Consider the following 25,883-nt stretch of genomic DNA (forward strand, 5'->3'; position numbering starts at 1 on the left):
AATGAACAGATGACTATGGATGTGTATATGAGTGCAATGGTGAAACTTGCTGCAAATAAAGAATTTAGGAAAGCCTTAGTTGAATTGGAGGATATAGAGGATAAGAAGATTTTTCTCACGGGATTGGTTAGCATGAGAGTTTAACTTGATGGGGATGTCTTAAAACATACTCGGTCAACTTTTTTTATTATGTTGTAATGTGATATTTAATTAGTTATGCATATGACAATACATTATCATTTAAGTGGTTATGAAATTAGACGTGAATTGGTACTATATAATAGTATGTAAAATAGGGTTATATTTGTCAAATAACCATCTATAAAATGTTGTATGTTTGTTTTTTATTTTTCTGCAAGTGCTTATAAGAACTTAAAATAAAAAACAAACCAGTTTATAAGACCCTCTTGTAATTTAAACCAAAAAAACAAATAGGCCTTTATACAAAGTACACAAGTCTGTGATCCCTGATAGAGTGATAGCCTTTGACAAAGTACGTAAAGGATGGTGTAAACAGAAACTTTGCTAGTGAGGGAGAGGCCGTTGGAGACTTGGAGACATACTAGGTAGGCGACGACATTTTCTGATAGCATTTGACAGAGTACATATGGTCTGCCAAGCTTGGAAACCTTACCAGGGTGGAGAGGCCGTTGGTGACTTGGGAGGCATATGTGGAAGAATATTAAAAAAGGAAGCATAAGATGACTAAACAATTTTGAGCCATTTACCTGATAGTGACAGTACAAAGTTTCGAGCAAAACTGCAAAGAAATGTCACCTAGATATAATTGTCTATATTGATAGGTAATCTACAACTACAGAAGGTCTAGATATACCTGAATTCATTATATTAATACAAATCCAAAATGCAAAAGCTATAAGTGCAAATGACATTGCATCTTACTGTTTATCAGTTTCTGCATCCGAGACTTCATATACAACACCAATATAATGGCTTACTGTTCTTAATGTAAGACCTGGAAACCTGTGAAATCCCCTGGTTGAAAATCAATTTTTAAAAATGGCCATCCCATGGACTGTGCGGCTTCACATTCTTCCCAGCCATCTCCAATCACACAAAACCGGACATTTGGGCTGCTAAACCGCTCCTTGATACATGAAAAACACTGCAGTTTCCCCACATCCAAGGAGCTGTAAACTGAAGGGAGGACAGAATCAATAGGTTGACAATAAATCATGACGTTGAAGATTTTTATAGGAGCAGGAATAGAGTACCTACCAAATATACTTGACACTACAAGGACAGAGCACAGAAAGGTGAAAGAGCTGGCAAGGTTTTGGCGGGAAGATCACAAAGGTGATCCCGTCAATGATAGGATTCTAACCCTTGAATAACCATCTCATGCATTACATGTATAACCTTCCAAATGAAGGAGCTCCAAACTACTACGAAACATGAGTACAACTCCAATGATGAGATGTAATAAACCTTCTTTACTATTGGTCCATTGACTCCATTCCCACCAAATTGATGGGAGTAAAAGTCTCATTTATCCTAATCTGTTCGTCTAGATTTTACGATAACATCATTGAAATCTTTTGTTTCATTCTTTTGTGCTAACGATAACGTTTATTAATAGCTAAGCTAATCACAAGTTCAAACAATTTTAGTGGTCCATATGGATCAAGATTTACAAATGGTAATCTTGATGAAAACGCAGGGGTGCAGGGTGCAGGCTCTACCTATTGAATATTGCATTTGAACAGTATACGATGCTTATCTCGATTTCCACATAAATCTACAACACAACTGATAAGCACCAAAAACTGTGATCCCGTCAATGATAGGATTCTGACCCTTAGAAACATTTCATTTTGGTCAATTATGTATTTATTAATGTGAAATAATTGTGTTTTCATGCTTTTACAGGTTTCGATAGTCAAACGATGAAATTTCGACAAAACCGATATTTTAGTATGGAAATATAGTCAAAGTGTTGTTGAGCCCACAAGAAGCCTAACTGAAGCCCATGGATTCCGGTAAAAGAAAATGTGCAAATTTGATGTATGGAATGCATGACACAAAACACACATAAACTTACACAAAGTCAATTATCTTGCTCTCTAAACATATTGAAATATAGTTAGAGCACGAAAATCATTCCCATATCTACACATTGAACACATATTCAGTTGTGGATTTAAACATTAGGTTAGTCCTTGAGAGAGAAGGATTTCTTGTTGTTGATTCTAAATTACTACCTTGAATGAGAATTTGATTACAAACTTTGATTTACTTAAACACTAAAGAATGAGAGAAATGTGTGGAGGGTTAAATCCACCAGGAGTAGGATCAACTTCCACTGATTGAAGCTTATCACTGTATCTCTAATCTTTCATTGGATTTATAGACAAACCTAAGGAAGGAGTTTAGTATTTAATCCATAGCGAGGATGAACTTATCTCTAAGAACATACTGCTAGCATGAGAAATCGCCTCTAAAATATCCTTTAATTTCTAGCCAAAATCCACACTAACCGTCCAAATCAAGAAGACTGACTACACAACAAAATCGCACACGCTACTAGGTACAGAGTAACCAAGGTAGCGTGCACGAGATTGACCAGAGATTAGGTCTTCAAGTTTGGCCGGGTGCTGCCATTTTGTGGACGATGTAGACTTAGACTTGTATATCCTAAGCAAATGAGTTATGCCTCCGTAAATGGAGTTCGTTCTCACATGAGCTTCATTAACCCTCCACTAAGGAGGAGTTAGCTCATGATCATAAGAGATCAAGAACTAAAGAGATGAAGAACAATTAAATTAAAGAAAATTTATTGTAGGATAGAACAAAGAAGAAAACAAGTTTTTACATTAATGGAGTCTCCTCCATGAAAACTAGAAGCTAACTAAGAAAACTAAAAATGAATAATGATCGAGTGTCGAATTAATTATGTCTTTCCACATTTGTCTTAAAACAAAACGAATGGAGAATCACTCACCATTTTTGTCAAATTTGTTTTTTATATTTTTCCATTTTTTTCTTCCATGTTTGGTGTCATATTCTGTACTCCATAATTCGTGCAAATTTGTCTTTAACTTGCTTAATGGGCCTTGAGAATAGACACACCCAACTAATCCCAAATAGTAGTGGGCACGTGACCAATGGTCAAAGCCCACAAACCCACTACTATTTTAGATTAGTTGGGTTTGTCCATTATCAAGACCCATGAAGCAAGTCAAAGACAAATTTGCACAAATTATGGAGCACAAAACATGGCACCTAACATGGAAGAAAAAAAATATAAAAAATATAAAACGCAAGTTTGACAAAAATGGAGAGTGATTCTCCACTCGTTTTGTTTTAAGACAAATGTGGGAAGACATAATTCATTCGACACTCAGTAATTCTATTTTTTTAGTTTTTCTAGTTTTAGTTTTTATAGAGGTGACTCCATTAATGTAAAAAACCATGTTCTCTTCCTTCTTCTAATTCTACCTTAATCTTCTTCATTTTATGTTCTTTAATTCCATTAGCTTAGGATCTCCTAGGATCATGAGCTAACTCCTCCCTAATAGAGAGTTAATGAAGCTCATGTGAGGAGATACTCCATTTGCGGAGGTATATACATCCTGCCACAAAATGACACCATCAGGAAAAATTTGAAGGCCTGATGACTTAATCGCTACCCAGGTTACTATGTTTCTAGTAGCGCGTGCGAGGATATTGAGTAGTCAGATTTCCTATCTTTGTTGGTTGGTGTAGATTCTAACTATAAGTTGAAAGGGTATCTTAGAGATAGGATATTACTTCGATTTCTTATGCTAGCAGGATCTTCTTAAAGATGAGATCACCCTACTAGGAATCATACTCAACTATTTCTTTTGGTTTGTCTATGAATCAAATGAGAGATTAGAGATGCAGTGACAAACTTCATTCAATGGAGGTAGATCCTACTCATGATGGATTTATAACCCTCCACACATCTCTCTCCTTCTTTTGTGTTTAAGTGAATTAAACTTTTGTATGTAACTTCTCATTTAAAGTAGAAATTAAAATCAACACAAGAAATCCTTCTCTCTAAAAGATTCACCAATGTTTTAATCTAGCAACTTAATGTGTTCAAATGTTTGGTTATGGGAATCATATCCGTCCTCGATTTATACTTCAATATATTTAGAGAGCAAGGTACTTGACATTGTGTAAGTTTAGTGTGTGTTTTGTGTCATGCATAACATACCTCAAATTTGCACATATCAACAACCCTCATTTTCTTTTGGTGAAGGTACCTTTTTGAATTTGGCTCATCATTTATAAACTTAAAGGCCTACTGGACTCATAGATATGCTGTTCTAAAAGAAGGTTCAACTTTAGGCATTCCGGTATCACCTAGGAATCTGAATCAACTGAACAACCATCAACTAAATCTCACAAGTCACCCAAAAAACCTTGCATTTCTTGACCTCTGAGTCTTTGAACAGCAAGGGCTCCATGTGGTATTCAGTCTTTCCAGCATTAGTAGATCCAAAAGCTAGTATTTTTGTAGGCGACACTGATAATGGTCAGACGGTCCAAATTTGACTTAGTACGAAATGTCTCAAATGTGATGTAAATTCACAGAACAATGCACAAAATGTTCATGAAATAAATTTATGAAGATAACAGAAAAAATAGAGGAATCTTATACCCCGCAAGTTAGAAATTGAGCTTTGATAAAAAAAAATAGGTGAGTTACAGCAGATTGCATTTAACGATTTCTACACTATACAATGATCACGGAGAAGAAACTCAGACAAGCATAACATCAGAGGCCAATATCACAACCCCTTAAAATAAGAGCAATACTAAGACATACTCCTTTAAAGGTCACCAATAACCCTCTGTAAGACTGAACTTGTGGATCACAAGAAGATAGATATACCTTAATAGATTTCTTATGCATTGCTATCTGCAAAATCCTCATCTTTTAAAGGGTGTCTTCGCACTTTACCCTTAAAGGTGGTAGATCTTAGCATTTCCCCTTAAAATAAACGAGAGGAAGAAAAAACAGAAAAAAAAAAACAAAAGATCGTAACTAACCATTTTGATGCTCTAGCAAATCATCTAGCCTGAAAAGCATGCATTTCACAAGGCTGGGGATTAATGAACCAGAAGTAACTAAAAGATTGATGTTCTTTGATGAGATATCAGCAGAGTCAAGGACCTCATCCACTGAAATAAATTGAGGATTTAAGACTCTTTTTCCTCCAGATGATTGTTCCAAGAAGGCCCGTGCTGCAGTTTTCATACTGAATCTTGTAAATACAAACACACAATGCAATATTACGAAAATCGTTACAGACACAATTATAGTTCAGACAATCAACATCTTTGGATAAACAAACGGTGTCTACGGAGTTCCTATGACGTATTATCTACAAGAGGCATCAAAGTAAGAAGATGTATTATCTACTGGGATTTAAATATGGAAAACCAGGGACAAGAGCTTGTAGAGATTGCAAAGTTCAGAGCTGAAAATATGTACATGTGTAAGTGATGCCACGAAAAATAGAGATGAATGGTCCACGTGTAGATACTAGATACAGATGAGATAGGTTGATTATTGGTGCATAAATGCTAACCAACAATGAAATCAACACTAAGCATTTAGTTGACGTCTTCAGATTTTCAGTGCTTTTCAGATAAAGGTAAACTTGTCAAAATGAAAGATGTATTGTGATGGAGTCCATAATGAGAAGATGACCGGTACATGATTCTTAGCGTCTCCATGAACTTTCACAAGTACGTTTAACACGCCATATGTGTCTCCCAACTTAAAACAGCAAAATACATTTTTTTTAAGGGTGTTAATATCTACCCTGTCAGTCTACAATCTTTGGAGAAATGATTGACAGTACCTGTTAATATCTACCGTGTCACTAGCTACTCTCTCTCAACCACAACTGCCACCACACCTCTGGCTCTCTCTCTCACCCCTACACTCACCACCACCATCATTGACTATCAATGTTTCGCTGATCAAATAATTAAATATAAGGGAAAGTGAGTGACTAGAATCTACATTTGATTTTTTGGTTTCTTTCAAATTTTGTGATCAGTAAAAGGTAAATTTTATTAGATCAAAGAACATAGATATAACCTACAAGGCTACAAGCACAAAACAAAGCAACAAAAAACAACACAAAAGGAAAAACAACCACGCCTACTCAAGACTCTCTATGCATAATATCCTCCCAAGTCCCATCTAGTAACAAAGTGTTCAAACCAAATAATTCTGAGGTCTACAAAGATTTTACTCAAATAACAAAGAAGCCCTCTGATGGCTAGTGCAACTTTCTGAATCTCCATGGCTTTGCCCTCAAAGATGCATCTATTACGTTCCAACCAAATACCCAACATGACTGCAACAGGTAACAGATTTCATATCCTCTGCCCTTTAGATGAAATTGACCCTGTGTGCCATTAAGTAAGGAGATCCACCACCCTCCGAAGACAGACCCAAACCAACTCGGACTCCCAATAAAAACAAGACCAAACCAGCCAAGACAAAGGACAACACAAAAGTACATGATTGACCGGATCCTCGGCATCAAACATAAAGGCAATGGTCCAAAGTTTGACTCCTAAGATTATCAACAGTAAGTATACGCTCTAAAGCTGCAAACCAAATAAAAAAAACAACTCTCATTGGGACTTTGGAACCCCAAATTTTTGAACTTGGAAAATATGTAATGGAAACACCCTCATTGATTGGGGACACCAAGAACGAAGGGCAAAATAAAACGACTGTGTAGAGAAAATCTCATTTTGTCCGGATACCAAACCATTGAATCAAAGTATTGTTAATTGAGATTTACTTCTCCAAGCCTAGCCATGGGATAGGCCAAGTCATCGATGACATAATCATCAAAATCACTACGAAAACCGAGGTTCCAAGAAATTTCTCCACTAGATCTAACCAGGAAGGGCTTTGAGATTCAGGAATTAGGAAACATAAAAGAGGGCTATTTTTATTTTTAATAATAAAACACACAATATTTTTCTACTACCAATATTATACATATGTAAACAAAAATTTATTTTTAAGGCTTGATATTGAAGTCGATGAACAATCAACACAAAGAATTCCACTCTAGAAATAATGAATTCCACACATACCAGCAAAACGAAACAATAACCATCAAAAGCAATTGATGAAGGATTTTTCTCTTTCCCCTCTTTAAGCCGTAAACCCTTGTTAGCAATTCGGCGAATTATTCGCAAATTAATTATACGCGGATCAAATTATATGACAACAAAATGTTTCATACGACCGAACCTCTGAAAGATTCTGAATAATTCACGGATTTTTAGATTGAAAAGTTTAACACACGAATTTAAGTATTTTCGAAAATTCGTTTCAACAAAATGCCAACTTTTAACTGAAAGAAATAGAGATTGTCTCTTTTGAGGAAGATGAAACCCAGATCTTTTGTTCTTCCCTATTTCATATTATATGTGAAGGAGAAAGAAAAAAGATTTACAATGACATTAAAATGAAATTTGGGTTTGAAAGAGATTTAACATAGTAAAAAAAAAAAAAAATGGAAGATTACTATTTAAACAAGATATGTTTCGCCGTTGAAGGAGGTTATCCAATACAATTATGTTGTTGTTGCTTACAGACTGAAATTGGGAACCACTTAGATCTAGGATCTAATGTCCACGTGAGTTGTTTATTGAAATAGTTTTGTTATTATACTCCCATTCACAAATGCTTACACATAGTTAAGTCACATATATATGATTTTGTTCCCATACTCCGTTTTCATAAACAACTAAATTTTGCCCAAAACCTAATGGATCTGCCAGTTAATATATTTGTAGGGTTTTTTTTTTTTTTTGAATAAAGTTTTTGGGTTTTGGCTGACCCTAACTTGTATTAAGAACGAAAATAAACTTTTCCCATTTTGTCCTCCTCAACATAACATGAGAGCATTGAACTCAAAGGAGGTACAAAATAAAAACATCCATTACAAGATTCCAAGCCTGCTAGATGGTCTACTACCCTATTTGTTTCCCGAAAAACATGAGAGAAGTCTACACTAGTAAAACTAGTAGTTAGGTGAAGGATAGAATTTGCCACGTTCCTACAGTACCATATATATTTGTAGGTTTATTACGGGGAATATTGCGCATTATTTGATTTTCACATTTTTTTACGCACGCTTAAAACAAGTATATTTGTAATGCGCATTTGCGAATTAGTAATATTTTACTAAATTTTATACTGAATGTTTGACTGAAATAGAGAGAAGATCTGGCCTTTGACAAAAGAGGTGCAGTGGGAGACTAAATTTTGGCCATTGGTTGAGAAGGATGAGGAATAAAAGATTATGGGCTGGGAAAGGATGCCCTAGCCAACCAAATGTTTCTAGAAGCTAGAGTTTCCTTTCTGCACTCCAAAATGGACTCCATGGAATATTCAAGATTTTGTGGATCAAATTGAATCTCTAGGGTTAAAAACGTTTTGAAAGCAAGCAAAAATTGCAAGAAATAGATAAAAACCGTGCCAGAGGCTCATACCATAAGGTCATGATCACGAGTCCACGTAAGTAAGTAGCATCTAGAATAGGCAGCTAAGAAAATCAAATCGAGTGGAGTTGACATTTCTGTTTCGTTCCCGCTCATGGACATATGGCCAAAAGTCCATTCTAATTGCGGCGATTTCTCTTCAACCTCTGAAATTTGGCAAGGCCTTTTCCACAAAGTTGTTCCTTATCAATTTAGAAGGTCCATGAACTCTCAAAGACACCCTTATGTCAAACATACATACCGACAATGTGTTACACTCGACTGTGCGCAAAATGGATATGGATAGGGCAAAATTAGGGTTTTTGAAATCAAAATGGAACCTAAGCAAGATTATAGTCATTTGGAAAGATTTTTCGAGTGAGATTCAAATATGAAAATATGAAAAAATCAAATCCAAATGAGGAGTGAAATTATGAAATTAGAGCTCAAATTGCATTTTGGTCATTTTCAGTACATAACTAAAAATCTAATGGAACTTCAGCTATCGATAGTATATGATGAGGGAAATCTAAAGACACTAATAGAATATCAAAAGTACAACGTTTGATGTAGAAATGAAAACTCTTAAATGGAAATCATCCTCTTTGATCTTATTTGATTGAAGGCGAAATTATGAATGATTTATGCCTAGGGTGCAATAATGGGGTGCCTACATACCTACCTCTTTTTAAGCATGGCAACACCTTCACGATGCCCCACTAAACACCACACCCATAAGGATTGCAAATAGGTTATCTCTCACAACCAAAATTAGATCCCTTTGTCTACAACCTCTAACGCTCTAAAACTTTTAAAGAAAACAGCTGTAGACCCATTCACAAGCAATGAAAAATAGGTGGTAAAAATACATTTCCGAATCCAACCTCTTCATGTAGAACCAAAAAAATGAGATCACCAGTGCTAGAATCAGTTTATTTCTTTCCATTCACAAAGGGGCACTTGATTAGTAACAGAGTAGCTTGATGAACTCAACTATGTTGAAAAACTCAGAATTCAAGAGTAAGAATCTCATGGCACTACTCTTCTTCCATTAATGGCATCCAAAGCTTTTATTTCTTGAGTTGCGAAAGAAAGTGAGAAATTCAGACTAAATGGGGTTTAATTGTAAACCTTCATCAAATCGCCATATGCTAATGGAGATCTAAGGTTTAAGTCAATCAGAGATAGGTTTCTTTTGAAATGATCATCATCAAGAAAATGAAGAAGAACGAGGAAATTGAACCAATTTTTGCCACTTAGATATTTGTTATACATTTACACATCACTCCACAACATGCAATTGATCTATAATCATTGAGTGAAGTAGGGCTTACAATTGATAGTGGCGGCGAGTCGGGAGAGAGAGGTGATTGACGAATGATGTGGTGAAGAGAGGGGGGCATAATGGGCAACGTCAATCTTTTGGGGGAAGTTTAAAGATGAAACAAGGAAAATATAAAACACCCCTTTCTTTCTTCTCACTATTATTATCCTAAGAAAAGAAAAAGAACAAAAAATAAAGATATAACTTCACGTAGTGCATTTTTTTCAAAGGCAATAAGGTCCAGTAGTGTTGCGCACTCCCTCAACTTTGTAATTGGTGATAAGTCTAGGGATGAGAGATAAAAGGATGTTGCAGTGGTGGTAGGTGTGGAGAAGAGGGGCACAATGAGCAATGTCAATCTTATGCGGGGAGTATAGAAAAAACGGGGAAAGTATTAACATCCTTTTGTTACTATTATTACCAACCAAAAATGTAAAAACAATAATAATAGTAAGAATAATAATTATAAAATAAAATACAAAACAGTACAATATGATTTCATGTATTAAATTTTTGGAAAGGCAATATGGCTTAACAACCCTAGCACTTCCTCAACTTTGTAGACTAAATAAATAATATGTTTTCTGGCTTAAAGAGTCCATTTACTCCATGTCACCTAAGTATGTTTGTACACATGTTAGGCTCAAGTAACGCCTCAAGTGAGAAGGCGTGTTGAGATATTTAATACAATCCCGCATGGGACATTGAAAACCTTGCGTGACAGCATACAATATAAATTCGCAGGCTTCTCTACTAATTGCCAATTGGTTTTGAGTTGGATGCTCTAAAAGTTAAGATCATTCACACTAAATATATTCCTTCCTCCGGCCAAGTCCAATGGTTTGGTGCGCCATCGCGCCAAACCACAATAGCACAGTGTATAGAGTTAGTGGGATCGTGTTTGACCCAATGGGTTTTTTTGTACCCGCCAGTGGCATAGGTGCGCAGTGGAAAAGCCCAAAAAAATCCCCATGCTAGCCGCCATTGGCAGGTGAGAAAATTGCTTTTCCTATCCGCCACTTACTGAAGCGTGCAGAATTCTTTTTTTAATCCCCTACCTATTTTACCCTTTCTCCCAACTCTCTCTCTTTTATTACCGAAACTAAAATCAACAAAAAGAAAAAGAGTAGGATAGAAAGGTAACTGGCCAAACTATGTACTTTCAAAATCAAATTTGATCAACTTTGGTTGGAGTTCTTCTACACACCATTCATACTAGCGTGCAGACTATACACTATCTCGCTAAAACTGGCAGTATAGATAGGTAAAAGCGATAGTGTTGGCAGGATAGTAGGATGACGCACCATTGAATCTCAATTTTCCTCATATTTGGTGGGATGGAACACCATTGGACTAAGCCTCATCCTAGGGCAAGCCAAATTAGGAAGTCGAACAAAAACCTTCGGAAATAGTGATAACCAAATTTGTTTTTATTATAGGTAATTTAGAAATTCGATAACAAATAAGAAGAATACCAGCACCATTCAAATTCATGTTCTTAGAAAATTTGGCAATGCAGGTTTAAGCAATCGAATGATATCAATTCTCAGTTTTTGGTTGGTTGGTACAATATAAAAGCTCGTTCTTTTCAAAAAAAAAAAAAAAAAGAATTTCAAACAAGTTAGTAATCAGCAAATATCAAGATTAACCCCTTTCTTGGGGTCGATACTCGGTCTTTCTTTTCATGTTTTTTTACAGTTTGGAGGAGAGGGGAGACAAATAAGAAAGAAACTTCCATGTTATGAAATAAATTAAGGGGGTACCAAATTAAGGCAAATGCAAAATCTAAAGTTTTGCCTTCAAAGTCTTATACCTGAGGAGAGCCATCCATCAGTATAAATATCTGTCAACTCATACAGATCGTCCCATGACTTCATCATTTCCTGATTGATAATACTATGAAGACCCTGTAGTAATCAAAAGAAATGGATTTGCGGTAAATTTTAATAAATAGAAAAGAGAAAAGGAAGACTTCTATTTTGGAACAGAAACATGATTAAACAAGACAGATGAACCATCTTGAGCTATATAATCAACCAGTGCAGTTTAAGCGTTAAGGGATTGCTAATCGGTTAAGGACTGCAAGCTTAGCCTCATTGCAATATAGACTACTGTCTAAATAAGTGAAATAAAAAACACAAAAAGTAACAAAAACACAAAGCGTACATGACTCTGCTCAAATGTTATCGTGGGGCAAGTTGGTTTAAGTTGGGTTTTCTCTGTTGTGGGCTTTTTGGTGTATAACTTTATTTGAACATATCATGTTTTGCGGGAAAAAAAAACCCAACAAACCCCACACCTGTAAAGCGTTGCTCGCCCTATTAATCGGGACTATTTATCGATCTCGCTCAGACCTGGGTATTTCTTGCTAATCGTATTGGTCAAGTAGTGCACAACACCTATGCGACTATTACTCACCGTTAATCGACGCTTAAATTGCATTGTCGTCAACTACATCTCCCATGAATCACAAATAATGTTGACAGTATACTACATTATCTTATACTCACATGGGCAGATCCAGGATTATCAGTAGGGGGGGCTGCTAAGTACCACTACAATATTTTTTTTTGGTGGGTAAAATAGTACACTATCATTACTACTAGTTTAATTTCTTTTGGGAAAGTTGGGGTTGGTGCTGCCCCAAACTCCCCCAGATCCGCCCTTGTATACTCATACGCTAAACTTTAATTACAAGTTCACACATCAAACGTCATAATCCCACAGAAGAGCATGTACATCAGATCCAATCATTGACAAAATATGGCAGTTTCAAATTCAGTATGTCTAGGTTGGGCATACAGCATACTGTTGATAATGCATAAATGGTGGAAAACAAACTTCACTTGAAAGTGTCGATCAGAATACATAAATTGCTCAACTTAAAACCAGAGACGTCTCAAACTACAGGGTTAAGGAATGTCTTATTTGATCACTCTCAACATCGAGTTATCTTGGCTATCGCACCTGAAGCCTTTTAGGAGATTAGCACACTGAGGCTTAAGCCTCCATGGCAGAGTAACCCAAGATCCTAAAAACTTGTTTAATTTTTTCAGTTTATTTTACTCATTCTTCTCACAACCACCTTCAGTCTTGTTCAAAGGACAAAATAACTTATTCTTATGGAAATTGTTACATTTCAAAAATAAAAAATAAATAAAGTTTTTTTTGCCATTGAAGCGTAAATGAGGCTTACGCCTCAAGCCTCCCAGAGGCAGAGCACATTGAAGCTAAGATGCGTTTTCTCAAATCTTGCTTGGCTGAGACATGAATTATGAAGAGATGCTTGAACAAAGTTACACAAGGAAATTTTATTTCATACCTCTGATTAGAAAGAGATCTACCTTTTAGAGTTGGAATATATTATATTCCATCAATTCCTCTATAATAACCAAGTTCAAAATCTTGATATCAGCTGAAATTTCAAAGGGCTAAAAACCCAAACTTCTCTTCAAAATAACCAAAACTTTGGAGCATTGCCTGCACTTTAAAGCACTATCTCTCTTTGGTCTTGTACTCTACAGAAGAGTTTAATCTGTTGCATACCCAACTAAATACTCCGAGACAGCAGCTCAAGGTACAGGTACACTGTTAGATTAATGAACTGCAGGAATAGAAACTCAGGCTGATCTCCTAACAAGAAGGATTTTCCTTCGTTTTGGAAGGAGTTTGATGATGTTTATGACTTTAGTTATTGGGGGCTTGGTGCTTTGCTGGTTTTAATGTGATTCTATGATACCCCAATACTGCAGTTTACCCATTGCACCCATGTCCATCGGGAACGATAATAGTACTGGTACAGGCTACGCTTCAGATACGGCTGAAACAAGTATCCTCACATGGGGTGGGGAGGGACAGAAAAATAGGAAGAGGAACTCATACGTACAACGCTAATCAGTAATCACAAGACCGCTTTATGTTCAAAGTCATAATAAAATGCAACTTTTTCTTAAGGAATGTGTTGTTTATATTCCAGATTTCCAGTAACCGTATCCGTACCCGTCCAATATCTTCAAAAATTCTGTATCGTACCCCGTACCCGTGTTGGTACCTGTATCTGTATCTGTGCATCTATGATGCACGGATACGGGTACAAGTACCGGTACGGGGTACGATACGGCATTTTTGAAATATTAGGATACGGGTACGGCATATGAGTACAGCTAATTAATATAAATATTTTAAAATATGTGTATTCTAGAAAATTATGTTAGTAGTTCTTTGAGTAAAGTTAGTCAGGAACATGTGAAAAACTATTATAACACATGTCAAAGTCAATACAGCTTGAAGCCTCAAGAACAATTTACATTTCAATGGGGTAGAACTATCGGATCAGGCCTATTTCAAGGATTCCAATACCCTAGAAGTATCCAGTACCCGTATCGGTATCGTACCTGACCGATACGGGTGCAATGACATTTTAGGAGAATCCGTGCATCATAGATGCGATTACATTCTCTCATGAGAAAATAAAAATTAGAAGGGGGAGTAAATTTATGTCTGAGACATGAATTTTAAGTTTTAAGGAGGTGTGAGCTCATTGATCTCCCTCTTGTGGGGGGTAAATTTAAGTCATCTAGTCAGAAGGAGGTTCCTAAAGTATCTAAATTGGACAAATTCTTGGTTACCAGTGAGTGGGGAGAGGACAAATTAGACCTACACCATTCAGGTTTGAGCTTATGTGGTTCTCAAACCCCAAGCTATTTCTGCAGAAATCAGGTTTCTTTCCTATTAGACCAAGAATCGATGATGAAACCTTCAGATGGTGGGATCGGTTCCTACTCCCTGTTGGAGCAGAAGTCAACCATCCTAGTCTCTTGGGATTTACAACACTTAATGAGCTCGTCCCTCTCTCATGGATCCTAAATTCATGTTCTCTTTAATAATAGCTTCCCTCCTAATAAAGTTTACAAGACCTGTTTATAGTTGTGGGAAAGATTTACTACATACTAGGATACAGAGCGCTTCCAATTTGAATTTGAGGCTAAAACAATCTAAGAAACAACATAGGGATCACAGAATCAAAATAAGTGTGACATTCATTCTTAAAATTAGATCATGACTAGCACTTACAAAAATAAGTGCAACAATAACTCAAATAATTATTCATGCAGCTTGTTCTCCTTGACTTTTGGCATTTGCTGTTCTTTGGTTAGCAACCTTGAACTACTGCTTTTGAGTTTGCAAGATAAAAGTTGTATAAACTTTTAAACCCCATAGATCTCAATATTGAGCCACCCTAGATCCCCTAAATCAACATAGATCCTCCTGGATCACTTGCTGAATAGCATACGGAAGGATGAAATTAAGGAAGCGTCCGATAAACCTCATGCAGCAACAAATATCAGAAATACTCGTGTTACTCTCATTATGTAGCATATAGCCCCGATAATGGAAGTATGATCACAGCACTATAAAAAAATAACAACAGCACAATAACAAAGTTTTAAGAAAAACTTAACCACAAACTATTGTGCGCATCAACAATCACAAGAGAAATCTGTGAGGACAGTGGAATGTTTACCTTTGAGTACTTCTGGGCAACGACACGATGCCGATAAGCCAGTTTCCTTTTGTTAAAATCATCTAAAGGAGGACTTAATCCGTCTTTGCTGAAGTCATAATTGGACAATTCTTGACCATCATCATATGCGCTCAAGGCATCGAGAAAGGGATTGTTGTAGTTCTCAATCTGCCACACGTGTCAAAGTAAGACAAAGTTTTAATTGCTCTCTGCAAACTGTTAAAATAACAAGAAATAGAAATATCGAAAACTTCCTTCCATTGACAGAAAAAACTATGCAAGAATAGAACACAAGCTATTAGATCATCCACAAGGAGCAACCCATTTCTGTAGCATTTCTCTTTGAAGCAAGTTAAAGTCCATATTACATGAGCAGTCTTTAAGAGTATAATAAAATGAGATTGTGGATTTGTGGTACATGATCAAGCATATTTACTAGACTCAAAAGGGCTACTAAAGAAGCCTTGACATCCAAAAAAGGGATCATCCCCATATTTACTAGGTTTTGGATACCAGAATAACAGGATACAGCTAACTATGCGCTCGTCACAGTCAGGATAATAAAATACAAAACAGAAGACAGAAAATATTCGCAAACAAGTGTCCATAAAAGAGAGGGTGCCCAAACAGACAGTAATTACCCCCTATTAGCGAGATGCTAAAAAAACTCCAATGCAAGATTAGTAGATTACAAAATAACGGTATCCCACTCCACTCTAAAATGACAAAGGCCAAACAGATGGTACACAAAGTCCAGAGTCCAAAAGACTGGCACGTTCTCCATTTCAGAAAAATAAATTGATCCTTGAATAGGCTATTGTTTCTCTCCATCCAAATGCACCAATTTATGGCCACATGCATCAATGCCCACTTCTTCCCTTTTCCACATGGTGCACCCATTCAGAAGCGTTATACCGCTCTTGACAAGTTTATACATCATGAAAATGTTGTGTAAAGCAGTTGTTCAGCAAAAGAAAGTAATCAAACAAAGTATAGAATTGATCCACCCCTTCTTGTAATGCACCCGTAATAGATCCAAGTTAACTCACCAACTTCCTATGAGAACAATCTTTTGCTAAACATTCATATTGAGATATAAGCTGAAATATTTGTGCTCATCACAATTGCACCCAAAGATTATCAGAAACCTCCATTTCTTCATCATTGAAACTCCCGAACATAGTAACAATCCACAAGTACCAAATCACCTGTTGCACCAAATAGTTGACATACTACATGACCAGATATCCGAGTATTGTCTGTCCTCCCAAAACTTAATAAATCTTCAATCTCCTAGCTTGCAAGAGATCTCTTTCATGAGAATGGTACTTTGGTTCCCTGCACTTCTCCCAGAAGTCATTCCGTAAGGGCAAGAAGGATATCTTTTAGAAACCTATCAGTAGGTGGTCCATGCTTGATTACAGTTAGACACGCCTAACCAGTTTGCATGCAATGCCACATTTATGTTGCATATATTTGTGTCCCATCCTCCATTTCTAAGAGGAAGACAAAGAACATCTCATTCGACTAGGTGAATTTTCCATGTTGGCTTCACTTCCTCATATGAAGTAGCCCATAGTTTTCTCTAAGGGCTCTGCCACACCTTATAGATCAATATGGAGGCACAAATGGTATTCTGTGCTTTACTGCGTTTTAGTATAGTTAACCGACCACTTATCGAAAAAGCTTCTATTCCTGTCCCTCCAAATGATTGACAATTTATGCAGTACCGGGACCAGTATGTATCTCTTCTAGTCTTTGCACCTAAGGGGAGGCAAAAGTAGCAGGAAAAGTATGTGCATTACACCCCACGAAACCGGCTTAAAATCGAATAAAAGTGGCATATCCAATCACATAAATAGTTGACTTAGCAAGGTTAATTCGAAGACACAAAACAAACTTTTTTTTTTTTTTTTTTTAACAAAGTTATGGGATTAGGCAGACCCCTACCTGCATTAGAAAATCAATATCTTACATAGATTTTTCCATGTGCATCCTCTTTTACAAAAGAGTCCAAAGATACATCCATAGGTGGTATAAAATGGAAAATGGGAACTGAGTTTCAAGTTTGGACAAATAGTCAGCCACCCTGTTAGTTTCTCTATAGCAGTGGCTGACCCTACAGATATCCAACTGGTTGCATAGATTATTGATAGATTGCACAATATTCAAGCAAAACCATGGAGGTTGTACTAGACCATTGACAATCCGAACCGCCAACAAAGAGTCAGAACTGACATCAACCCTCCCAAAGCCATGTACCTGACATCCTTGTAACCCTTTCTCTATAGCCTGTTGTTCTTGAAAGAGGACAGACTTTCTTCCAGAACCACCACAAAAAGCAAAGACAACTTCACCTAGATGGTCCCTTGCAGCACCACCGTATCCAACACCAGTAGGACTAACCGAACCATCTGTGCTTACTTTAATGGTACCTATAACAGGTTTACTCCATTGGCACAAAATCAGTAGCCTCAGTTTGTATTGTGTATCAACTCCTAATCTATCGAGTAGTACTCGAAGACCGATACTGGAGGAAATGCTTCTTTGACTAGCCTGGATATATATACTCTCATTTCCTCCAGCATTTTCACGATTACCGGTTGAGGTAGCCTAGACTTGCCTTGAAATAGTCCTATTATTCCTCTCCTGCCAAATGGCATACATAGCTGCACACACATAAGCCTTCCTCAATTCAGAACCAATCTTAGAACTTTGGCAATTTTGCAGAATACATAACCGTTCAGTGTAACTGAGCTGTTGGATGTAGAACCCATGCCAATCTTAGACTTGAACCCTTGCCAAATCAGTTTAGTGTAAGAGCATTCAAAGAAAAGATGCCTTGAATTCTCTATATGCACACCACACAAGCTATCTTGTGTGGACATGCAACCAGACAAGAGTTGGTTAGGTACTAGCTTTGACCAAACAACCTTGCATTTGACTTTATTTAAGGCTATATAAATTTGGAATAACAACACAAAAAGGACGCATTATTTAAATGTAAAAAAATATATGTCGAGAAGCTTACTTGCTCGTAAAAGAAGTGTTCATCACAGAGTTGGAGAATGTAGTCCTCCCATTTTTTGGCGATTCCTTTACCTTTCTGAATATCCTTTGAACTACTGAAAGCTTGTGCATATGTCCCGTTCAACAAAGACTTTAACAATATGAGTGTCTCATCCATGTCCCATATGTACACATTCATTATCTTCTTCTGTTGTTCAATGGTATCATTAGAAACAACTTTCGCCCTTTTTCGAGGATTAATTGAACTGCCCTCTGAGTCGTCCATTTCGTATTTGGCCCCTGGGATACAAAGATTGAAGGACTACTATAGAATAAATTGGAGGAAACAAAATGTCCCGAAATATTGCAATTTCAATGGCATGGTTTGGGCACGTGTTATTCTTACTTACATTTGGAAAATTGCATCAGGCCGATATATATTCAGAGTCGGAATCGGTATTTCCAATCATTGTCACCAAGTATGGTACGGGTTTAAAACTGTGTATTTGAAAAAAACTTAGTTCATGTTTTAAACGGAACGTCTCGGGAAAAAAACGGAAAAAAAAAGTATAAAAAAACGTGGGGCATAAAAAACGGGTTTAAAACGTATAATACGTACAATACATAAAAGAAACGGTTAAAACCGATGATAAAGAATATAATAGATAAAGAATTTGATTTTTTTTATAAGAGTGGAAAAAAGAATTGACACATAAAATAAAAATAAAAATAATACAAATAAAAGAAAATTCAAATGCATGAAAGTATCAAATTATCATTACTTATCCAAATACTAGAAGTTTTAGATTCAGTACCAAAACACGACTCTAAATAAGATACTACTAATTACCAACCATAATGGCATAATCAAGTTCTACAAATAAGTTAATAACTTTAAAATTTATAATTAATTATTAGTAGTCCAAAACAAAATAAAACTGTCTCAATAAGTCAATCTAACACCCACTTTTCAAAAAGGTAAACTCCAAAACCCCTTTTTCTTCTTCGTGTTTTCTTTTAGATTAAAAAAAAAAAAAAGTTTTAAACCGGAGATTTTCAAAATCTCGGGTTTTAAATGTTTTTTAAGTTTAAAACGTTTAAAACGGGTTTTTTAAGTTTTGAAAAACCCGGGTTTTAAACTGGAACCAGACGCTTTGCCAATATCTCGGGTTTTAAACGCGTTTTTTTTCAAAAAAACGCCGAACTTAGTGACAATGTGTTCCAATAGTCCAACTATCCAAGTACTTGACGAACCCAACTTTAGGGGTTTACGGGTGGAGTTTCGGGTATGACTATATGAGTAATTAATTTGATAAGACTTAATAGTAGGGGTGAAAATTTGGCCCTCAACCCGCCCCTCAAAATTGCATGTTCCAGCCCTCAAAAATTGGCCCTCACAAATTTGAGGGGCTGGCTAGGGCCTAGGTTCTGACGCATGAACCTGGCCCTCATTAATCCCTCACCAACCATCACTTAGGCCTCATACGTTTTCTTGTTATTTTACATTATATTTATGTATTATACTCTAATTATCTAAGTTGTATAAAAAAAAAAATCACTAAATTAGTTTTCAATAGAAGATAAATTAGACCATAACATAACATATGCGTTTTTTGTAATTAATTTAATGATATGTATATAAGTCATACATAAAAGCAAATCCAACCTAACAAGTAACAACATAGTTAAGTATGAAAAATGTAGATGTTTTAAGAATATCATCTCTTCCACATCATCTCTATCTATTTTTTATTTTATTTTTTCTAAAGGCATAACAATTAGTTTTGTATACTTAGTTAAAATTGATATACATAATCAAAGTATGATAAAAATAAATAAAAAATCACAAAAAAAAAAAAGTAAACTAGTAAAGTATAATTAGATCGGGCCCGACCCAGCCCTCATTTGGCCCTAAAAAATGAAGGTTGAGGGGTGGGTTAAGGGCTTGATTTTTCATGTTTGACCATACTTGACCCGACCCTCAATACAAAATAGAGGCGGGCTGACCCGACCCTCAATCATAAAGGCTTTTATGGTTTGAGGGGTTGGCTAGCCCGGCCCAGCCCTTTTATCACCCCTACTTAAGAGTTAACAAATTCGGGGTACCCATTGATTTTGGGTTCGACACATTTTTTAAAGGGTCTTGTATTGGGCAACCACCGAATTAGATTAGGCAGCTTCCAGCCCAAGCCCAACAACAAAATCCAAAGCAATAGTCTAATGCACCCTCCATCTAAAACACGCATACCAGGAACAACCTTTTCTCACCGTTCTAACTGGTATTATCTCTCTCGCGCACTCACCAAAAAAACCAAAAAAACATTATCCAAAAACATTTCGAGTTTCGGCAACCGCCATTGTTGTTAAGAAAGTGAACCATTGTTAAGAAAGCGTCACTGTTAAAAACACTTGTATGCTCTCATTTAATTTGAGTTTGGGCAAACGTCATTGTTAAGAAAGTGAAGTTTTTTTTTCTTTTGTGCTCTCATCAAATACCAAATACGTACTATATGTTTGTTTTCTATCTATTCTATTCGTTTTAATTCATTTTATTCAATTTCATGTAGAATGTTTATGGGTAGATTGTATTGAATACGTGTTGAAATCAGATAGAAATAGAGTTGAGTGATTGTAGTGTTTAAGTATTTGTGAATTCAACTATCCGTCTTAGAGTGTTTGTATTTTGTGGCACTTGTTTTTTTTTTTTTTTTAAAGTTAAGCTAGGGTTTGGTAGGCCTTCACCTGTTGTATTACTTAAGAAATTCTTACATAAACTCTCCCTTGTGCATCCTCTTCAACAATGTTGTTGAGGGTCTCATCAAGGGGTGGTATAAAGGAAGCAAAATTTACATAAAAGGCCTGACTAATAGAAGCTAAAAAGTATCTTTGCCGGTTAGTTTCTCATTTGCATGTCGAAAGGAAATGAACTCAAAAAGAGGGCCCAAAAGTTGGATAGCCATGACTATGTCCAGGCAGTACCAAGGAGGCTTTTCCTTCTTATTAATCACGTTAATTGCTCTTAATGAGTCTGAATCAACTTATACTTTCAACAGTCCCTCATTTAGACATTTTTTTAACCCGACTTCAATTGCTAAAAGTTATTGGAAAAGCACCGATAGCATTCCTCCACTTCCTGTGTACGCTGCAACAACCCGACCAAATCTGTCTTTGATCGTTCCACCATGCCCTATACCATGACTGCTCAAGCTACCATCAACATTAAGTTTAACTCGATTCTCTAAGGGAGGGTCCCAAGAACATCTGTTAAGACCTTTGGGTTGGAACTGCATGTCCCATGTCATTCACATCTCTTGACACAGGCGCGTCTTTTAGAGTAGGCTTCAGAACAACAAGATAATTTTTGAGGTCCCTTACTAGTTTGTTAAAGAGGACTGAAGCTGTCTTGGAAGAACCTTGAAACCTCCGGCCATTTCTCTCTTTCCATATCGCATCTACTGCAGACATATGTAGACTTTATAGACTTCCCCAATTTCATGTCCTTTACAAAGCCTGAAAATAGAGGACCATTCTCGATTAACAGATCTCGAATCCGTCACGATGCTAAGAAGTTGTTTGATTTTGGAGATGACCTGCTGGGAGTAAGCACACTCGAAGAACAGATGCTTAGAGTGTTCTCTACTATTGTTACAGAGACAACACGCTGAATAAGTTAACACTTTCTTATGCACCAGACGATCTTGGGTAGGTATGATGTTGGAAAATAGTTGTCCAGCATGTGAAGGAATGCCTAGGCAATACCCACTTTCCCCACACAAAACTAGACCATCACACTTCATCCCTTTCTGGACTAAGAGCAGTATAGGCACTACAAGAGGTGTAGTTTCCACTCTGGTGGGGAGTCCACACAATTATGTCTTGAGGGAGATGCCTTTGGACACAGGTGGAGAGTATTTCTTTCTTCAAAGCTGAATTTGGCATCTGTAGCACTAGGTTGTTCCATTGCCTATTATCTAACAAGCAGCTAACCTTGGCATTTAGAGGGAGTTGCCATCGGCGACACATGCCGACAAAGATTAAATAAGAGAAATGAAGTGCCACACCAAATATCGTGCCAAAGAAGGGTGTTGTCCCCATCAGCAATTGTATACTTGATAAGCTTCATAGCATCCTTTCTTGCATTTAGAATGTTCCGCCAAGTCCAAGTGAAATCCTTCGGGGTATTCATAGTCCAGAAGAATTGTTGTTTTATATGTTGCCGCCAAGTCCAATCTACCCATACAGTGTCTTCCTTGACAACCACCTTGTAGACCAAGCCACAGTAGGCTCCTCGATTCCATCTATGTAGCCTTGAGAACTCAAGACCTCCTTCCTTTTTTGGTTTACTCATAGTACACCAACTCGCATGGTGAAAGCTTTCTGTGAACCATTAGTAGACCATAAGAACCGAGCACAGATTCTCTCCACTTGTTCCAGAACCGTTTTAGGCAGGATAAACGTTCTCGCCCAGAAAATGTGGAAAGATAAGAGTACTGACTTGATCAACATTGCTTTACCGGCATGAGATAGTTGTCGGGCTTTCCAGTTAGTGACCTTTTGAGTAACTCTTTCAATAAGTGGTTGACATTCTCTTATACCCAACCTCCCTGAGATCAGAGGGAGTCCCAAGTACCTAACCGGTGGTTTTACCAACTCGACTCCTAACAGAGAAGCAAGAGATAAAGCATCTTGATGATTTAGAGCGTCGGTCAGAATGGTAGTTTTGTGAGTATTAATACTAAGGCCTGTCGCCCTTCCAAATTATGCTAGACCCTCTTTAACTGCCAAGATAGAGTTACTATCCCCCTTACAAAAGAGAAGGACATCGTCAGCGAAGGCCAAATGTGAGAGTCTCACTTTTCTGCATCTCGGATGAAATTGGATTTTCTTCTCATTGATGCTCCTTAGAAGGATACAACTGAGGATTTCCATGACCAAAACAAATAAATATGGAGACATAGGGTCTCCTTGTCTCAAGCCTCGGGCACCAGGAAAGTAACCTTCTGCAGAGCCATTGATCATAACTGAATAGGAGGGAGAGGATACACACATCTGGATCCAATTACATATAGTAGGGGGGAACTTGAAAGTATTCAGCATGATTTGTACAGTGTCCCAGCTAACCATATCATAGGCTTTCCTTATATCAACTTTGATAGAACATCTCGGAGTACCATGTTTTCACTCATATCCTCGCAAAAGCTCATGAGACAGTAAGATGTTGTCCTGTATAGACCTGCCAGGGATGAAAGCTGATTGGTTAGAGTAAACCAGATCATTAATCACCAATTTCAATCTATTAGTGATAACTTTAGACATGCACTTGTATATGGTGTTGCATAAGGCAATAGGTCTAAAGTCTTCTATCCTAGTAGGGTTATTAACTTTAGGCACAAGGCAGAGAAAGGTTGCATTGACTCCTCTAGGGAGTTTACAACATCTAAAGGCATTTTTAATAGCAGAGACAAAATCTGGTCCAACAATAGCCCAGCATTTCTTAAAGAAAATCGAAGTATATCCATCTGGCCCAGGAGCCTTATTGTCCTCCATATCAAAAAGAGCTATTTTGATTTCTTCATCCGTCACTTCAGAGTCCAAAGAAATGGTATCTCTGACAGTGGCTTTGACAGATAAATTTTGAAAGAAGGCAGGACAAGAGATCTCCGCCCCCTTTGTGCCAAGAATCCCTTTGTAGAACTCCTCAATCATATTGGAAACCTCTTGTCCTTTGACTGTGTCACCTTGTGCATCTTGAAGATTCCAAATACCACTTCCAGCTCTCTTTTCCTTTAATAGATTAAAGAAAAAGGCTGTGCATTTATCTCCTTCCATTATCCATTCACTATCCTCCTTAGTCTGAATTTCAGAGGCTTCCGCTCTAGCAAGCATTTGGTACTTGTTAAGAGCAACTTTTTCATTTTGTCCCAGATATAGATTGAAAGGGTTGTCCTGCAACTGCTTCTGGATGTCATATAGCTCCTCTCTAGCTTTTATAACTCTGCCATTAAGATTAGAGAAATTCTTCCTGGCCCAAGGCTTTAATCTTTCCTTCAGAAGCTTTAGTTTCTGCATGAGAACATACATGGGATTGGTGAAAATTTCAGTCTTCTACACCTCTTCAAGAATAATATGAAACTCCGGTTGCTCCACCCAGTAGTTTTTTAATCTAAACAGTGATGTGTTTCTGCTCTGTACATTCCACTCAATAAGAATAGAGGAATGGTTAGAGATTCCATGTGGTAGGAATTCCACTTTAGAGGACGGAAATCGTGTCAGCCATGGGCTATTAACCATGCACCTATCAATCTTGGTCATAATCCTTCCAAGCCCATCCACCTTGTTGCTCCAGGTAAAGAAGAAACCATTAAAAGCTAAGTCAGAAAGACCACAAGCTACTAGACAATCAGTAAAATCACTAGCTTCTCTCGGGTGCATAGGTGCCCCACCCATTCTCTCCTCTGCCTTGGTAATATTATTAAAGTCACCAACAACATTCCAAGGAAGATTAATAGAGTTCTGGATAGTTCTAATGTCTTGCCATAGCTTCAATCTTTCAACTTTAGCATTCCTAGCATAGACCACTGTAAAAAAGAACACTTCATTGTAATGGATAACGGTTACCTTACAATGAATATATTGGTCAGATTCTATAATCTTGACAAATTGTAGTATACTTGGGTCCCAACATATCTAGATTCTACCTGAAGGATCTCTACTGTAGTTATTCATATGTTCCCACTGAGGACAACACATATTCCGCATGAGTTCACACTTGTCTTGCCTTACTTTAGTTTCTAGCAAGCAGAACGCACTCAACTTCTTCTGTATTCTCATTTTATTTATTTCTTTAGCTTTTTGAACTTCATTAGTGCCCCGCACATTCCACACACAGATTGGCGTAGACATTAATGACGTTTATTTTTTGCCCTCTTGGGCCTACCCCTTCTTTTACTACTACTTGGTTGCTCAGATGAACTTCCATGCAGCACTTTCTGTTGTAATGCTATCCTTTGATTGGGGATAGCACTTTCTGTTGTAATGCTATCCTTTGATTGGGGATAGCACTTTGTCTTATCTCACCTTGTCCACTCCTTGTACCTGCTCTTGTTACAACACCAGTCAGAGGAGGGGAGAGCTCCGGGTTCGCATTCACAGTTTGAAGAGGCTTGTCTTGCCCACTCCTTGTTCCTGCCCTTGTTACAACACTAGACGGAGGAAGAGATAGCAAAGAATTCACATTCAAAATAACCTCATCTTGAAAGTGCTCAGTTTCCTCCTCAGATATCTCACTTGGGTTAAGAACACTTTCTAACTCCTCTTCAAGAGCAGAAAACCTGTTATGGTCCAAAACATAGAGCATTTATTCCCCAATAGTGAGAGAATCATCAACACCCATCATAGCATTAGGAACAGAGTTGGCCAATACCAAGTCCAACATCACCCTCTCTTGTACTGCGGTCGACTCGTCAAGGTCAAACTGCACTATTGCATTACTAAACTGGGTAGTAGGTTCCC

General features: G+C 37.1%; 1 protein-coding gene across 1 annotated transcript; it reads right to left on the reverse strand.

Moving 5' to 3' along the window:
* Nucleotides 1-761: 761 nt before the first annotated feature.
* EYA (eyes absent-like protein) lies at nt 762-18,701 on the reverse strand. The gene is given in 6 exon segments (XM_086604016.1): nt 762-997; nt 1,000-1,158; nt 5,041-5,235; nt 11,652-11,745; nt 15,363-15,530; nt 18,394-18,701. Coding segments are annotated over 6 exon segments (978 nt in total). The 5' UTR covers nt 18,658-18,701; the 3' UTR covers nt 762-899.
* Nucleotides 18,702-25,883: the final 7,182 nt, after the last annotated feature.

Source organism: Coptis chinensis, chromosome 1, assembly GCF_015680905.1.
Source record: "Coptis chinensis isolate HL-2020 chromosome 1, ASM1568090v1, whole genome shotgun sequence".
Classification (NCBI taxonomy): domain Eukaryota; kingdom Viridiplantae; phylum Streptophyta; class Magnoliopsida; order Ranunculales; family Ranunculaceae; genus Coptis; species Coptis chinensis.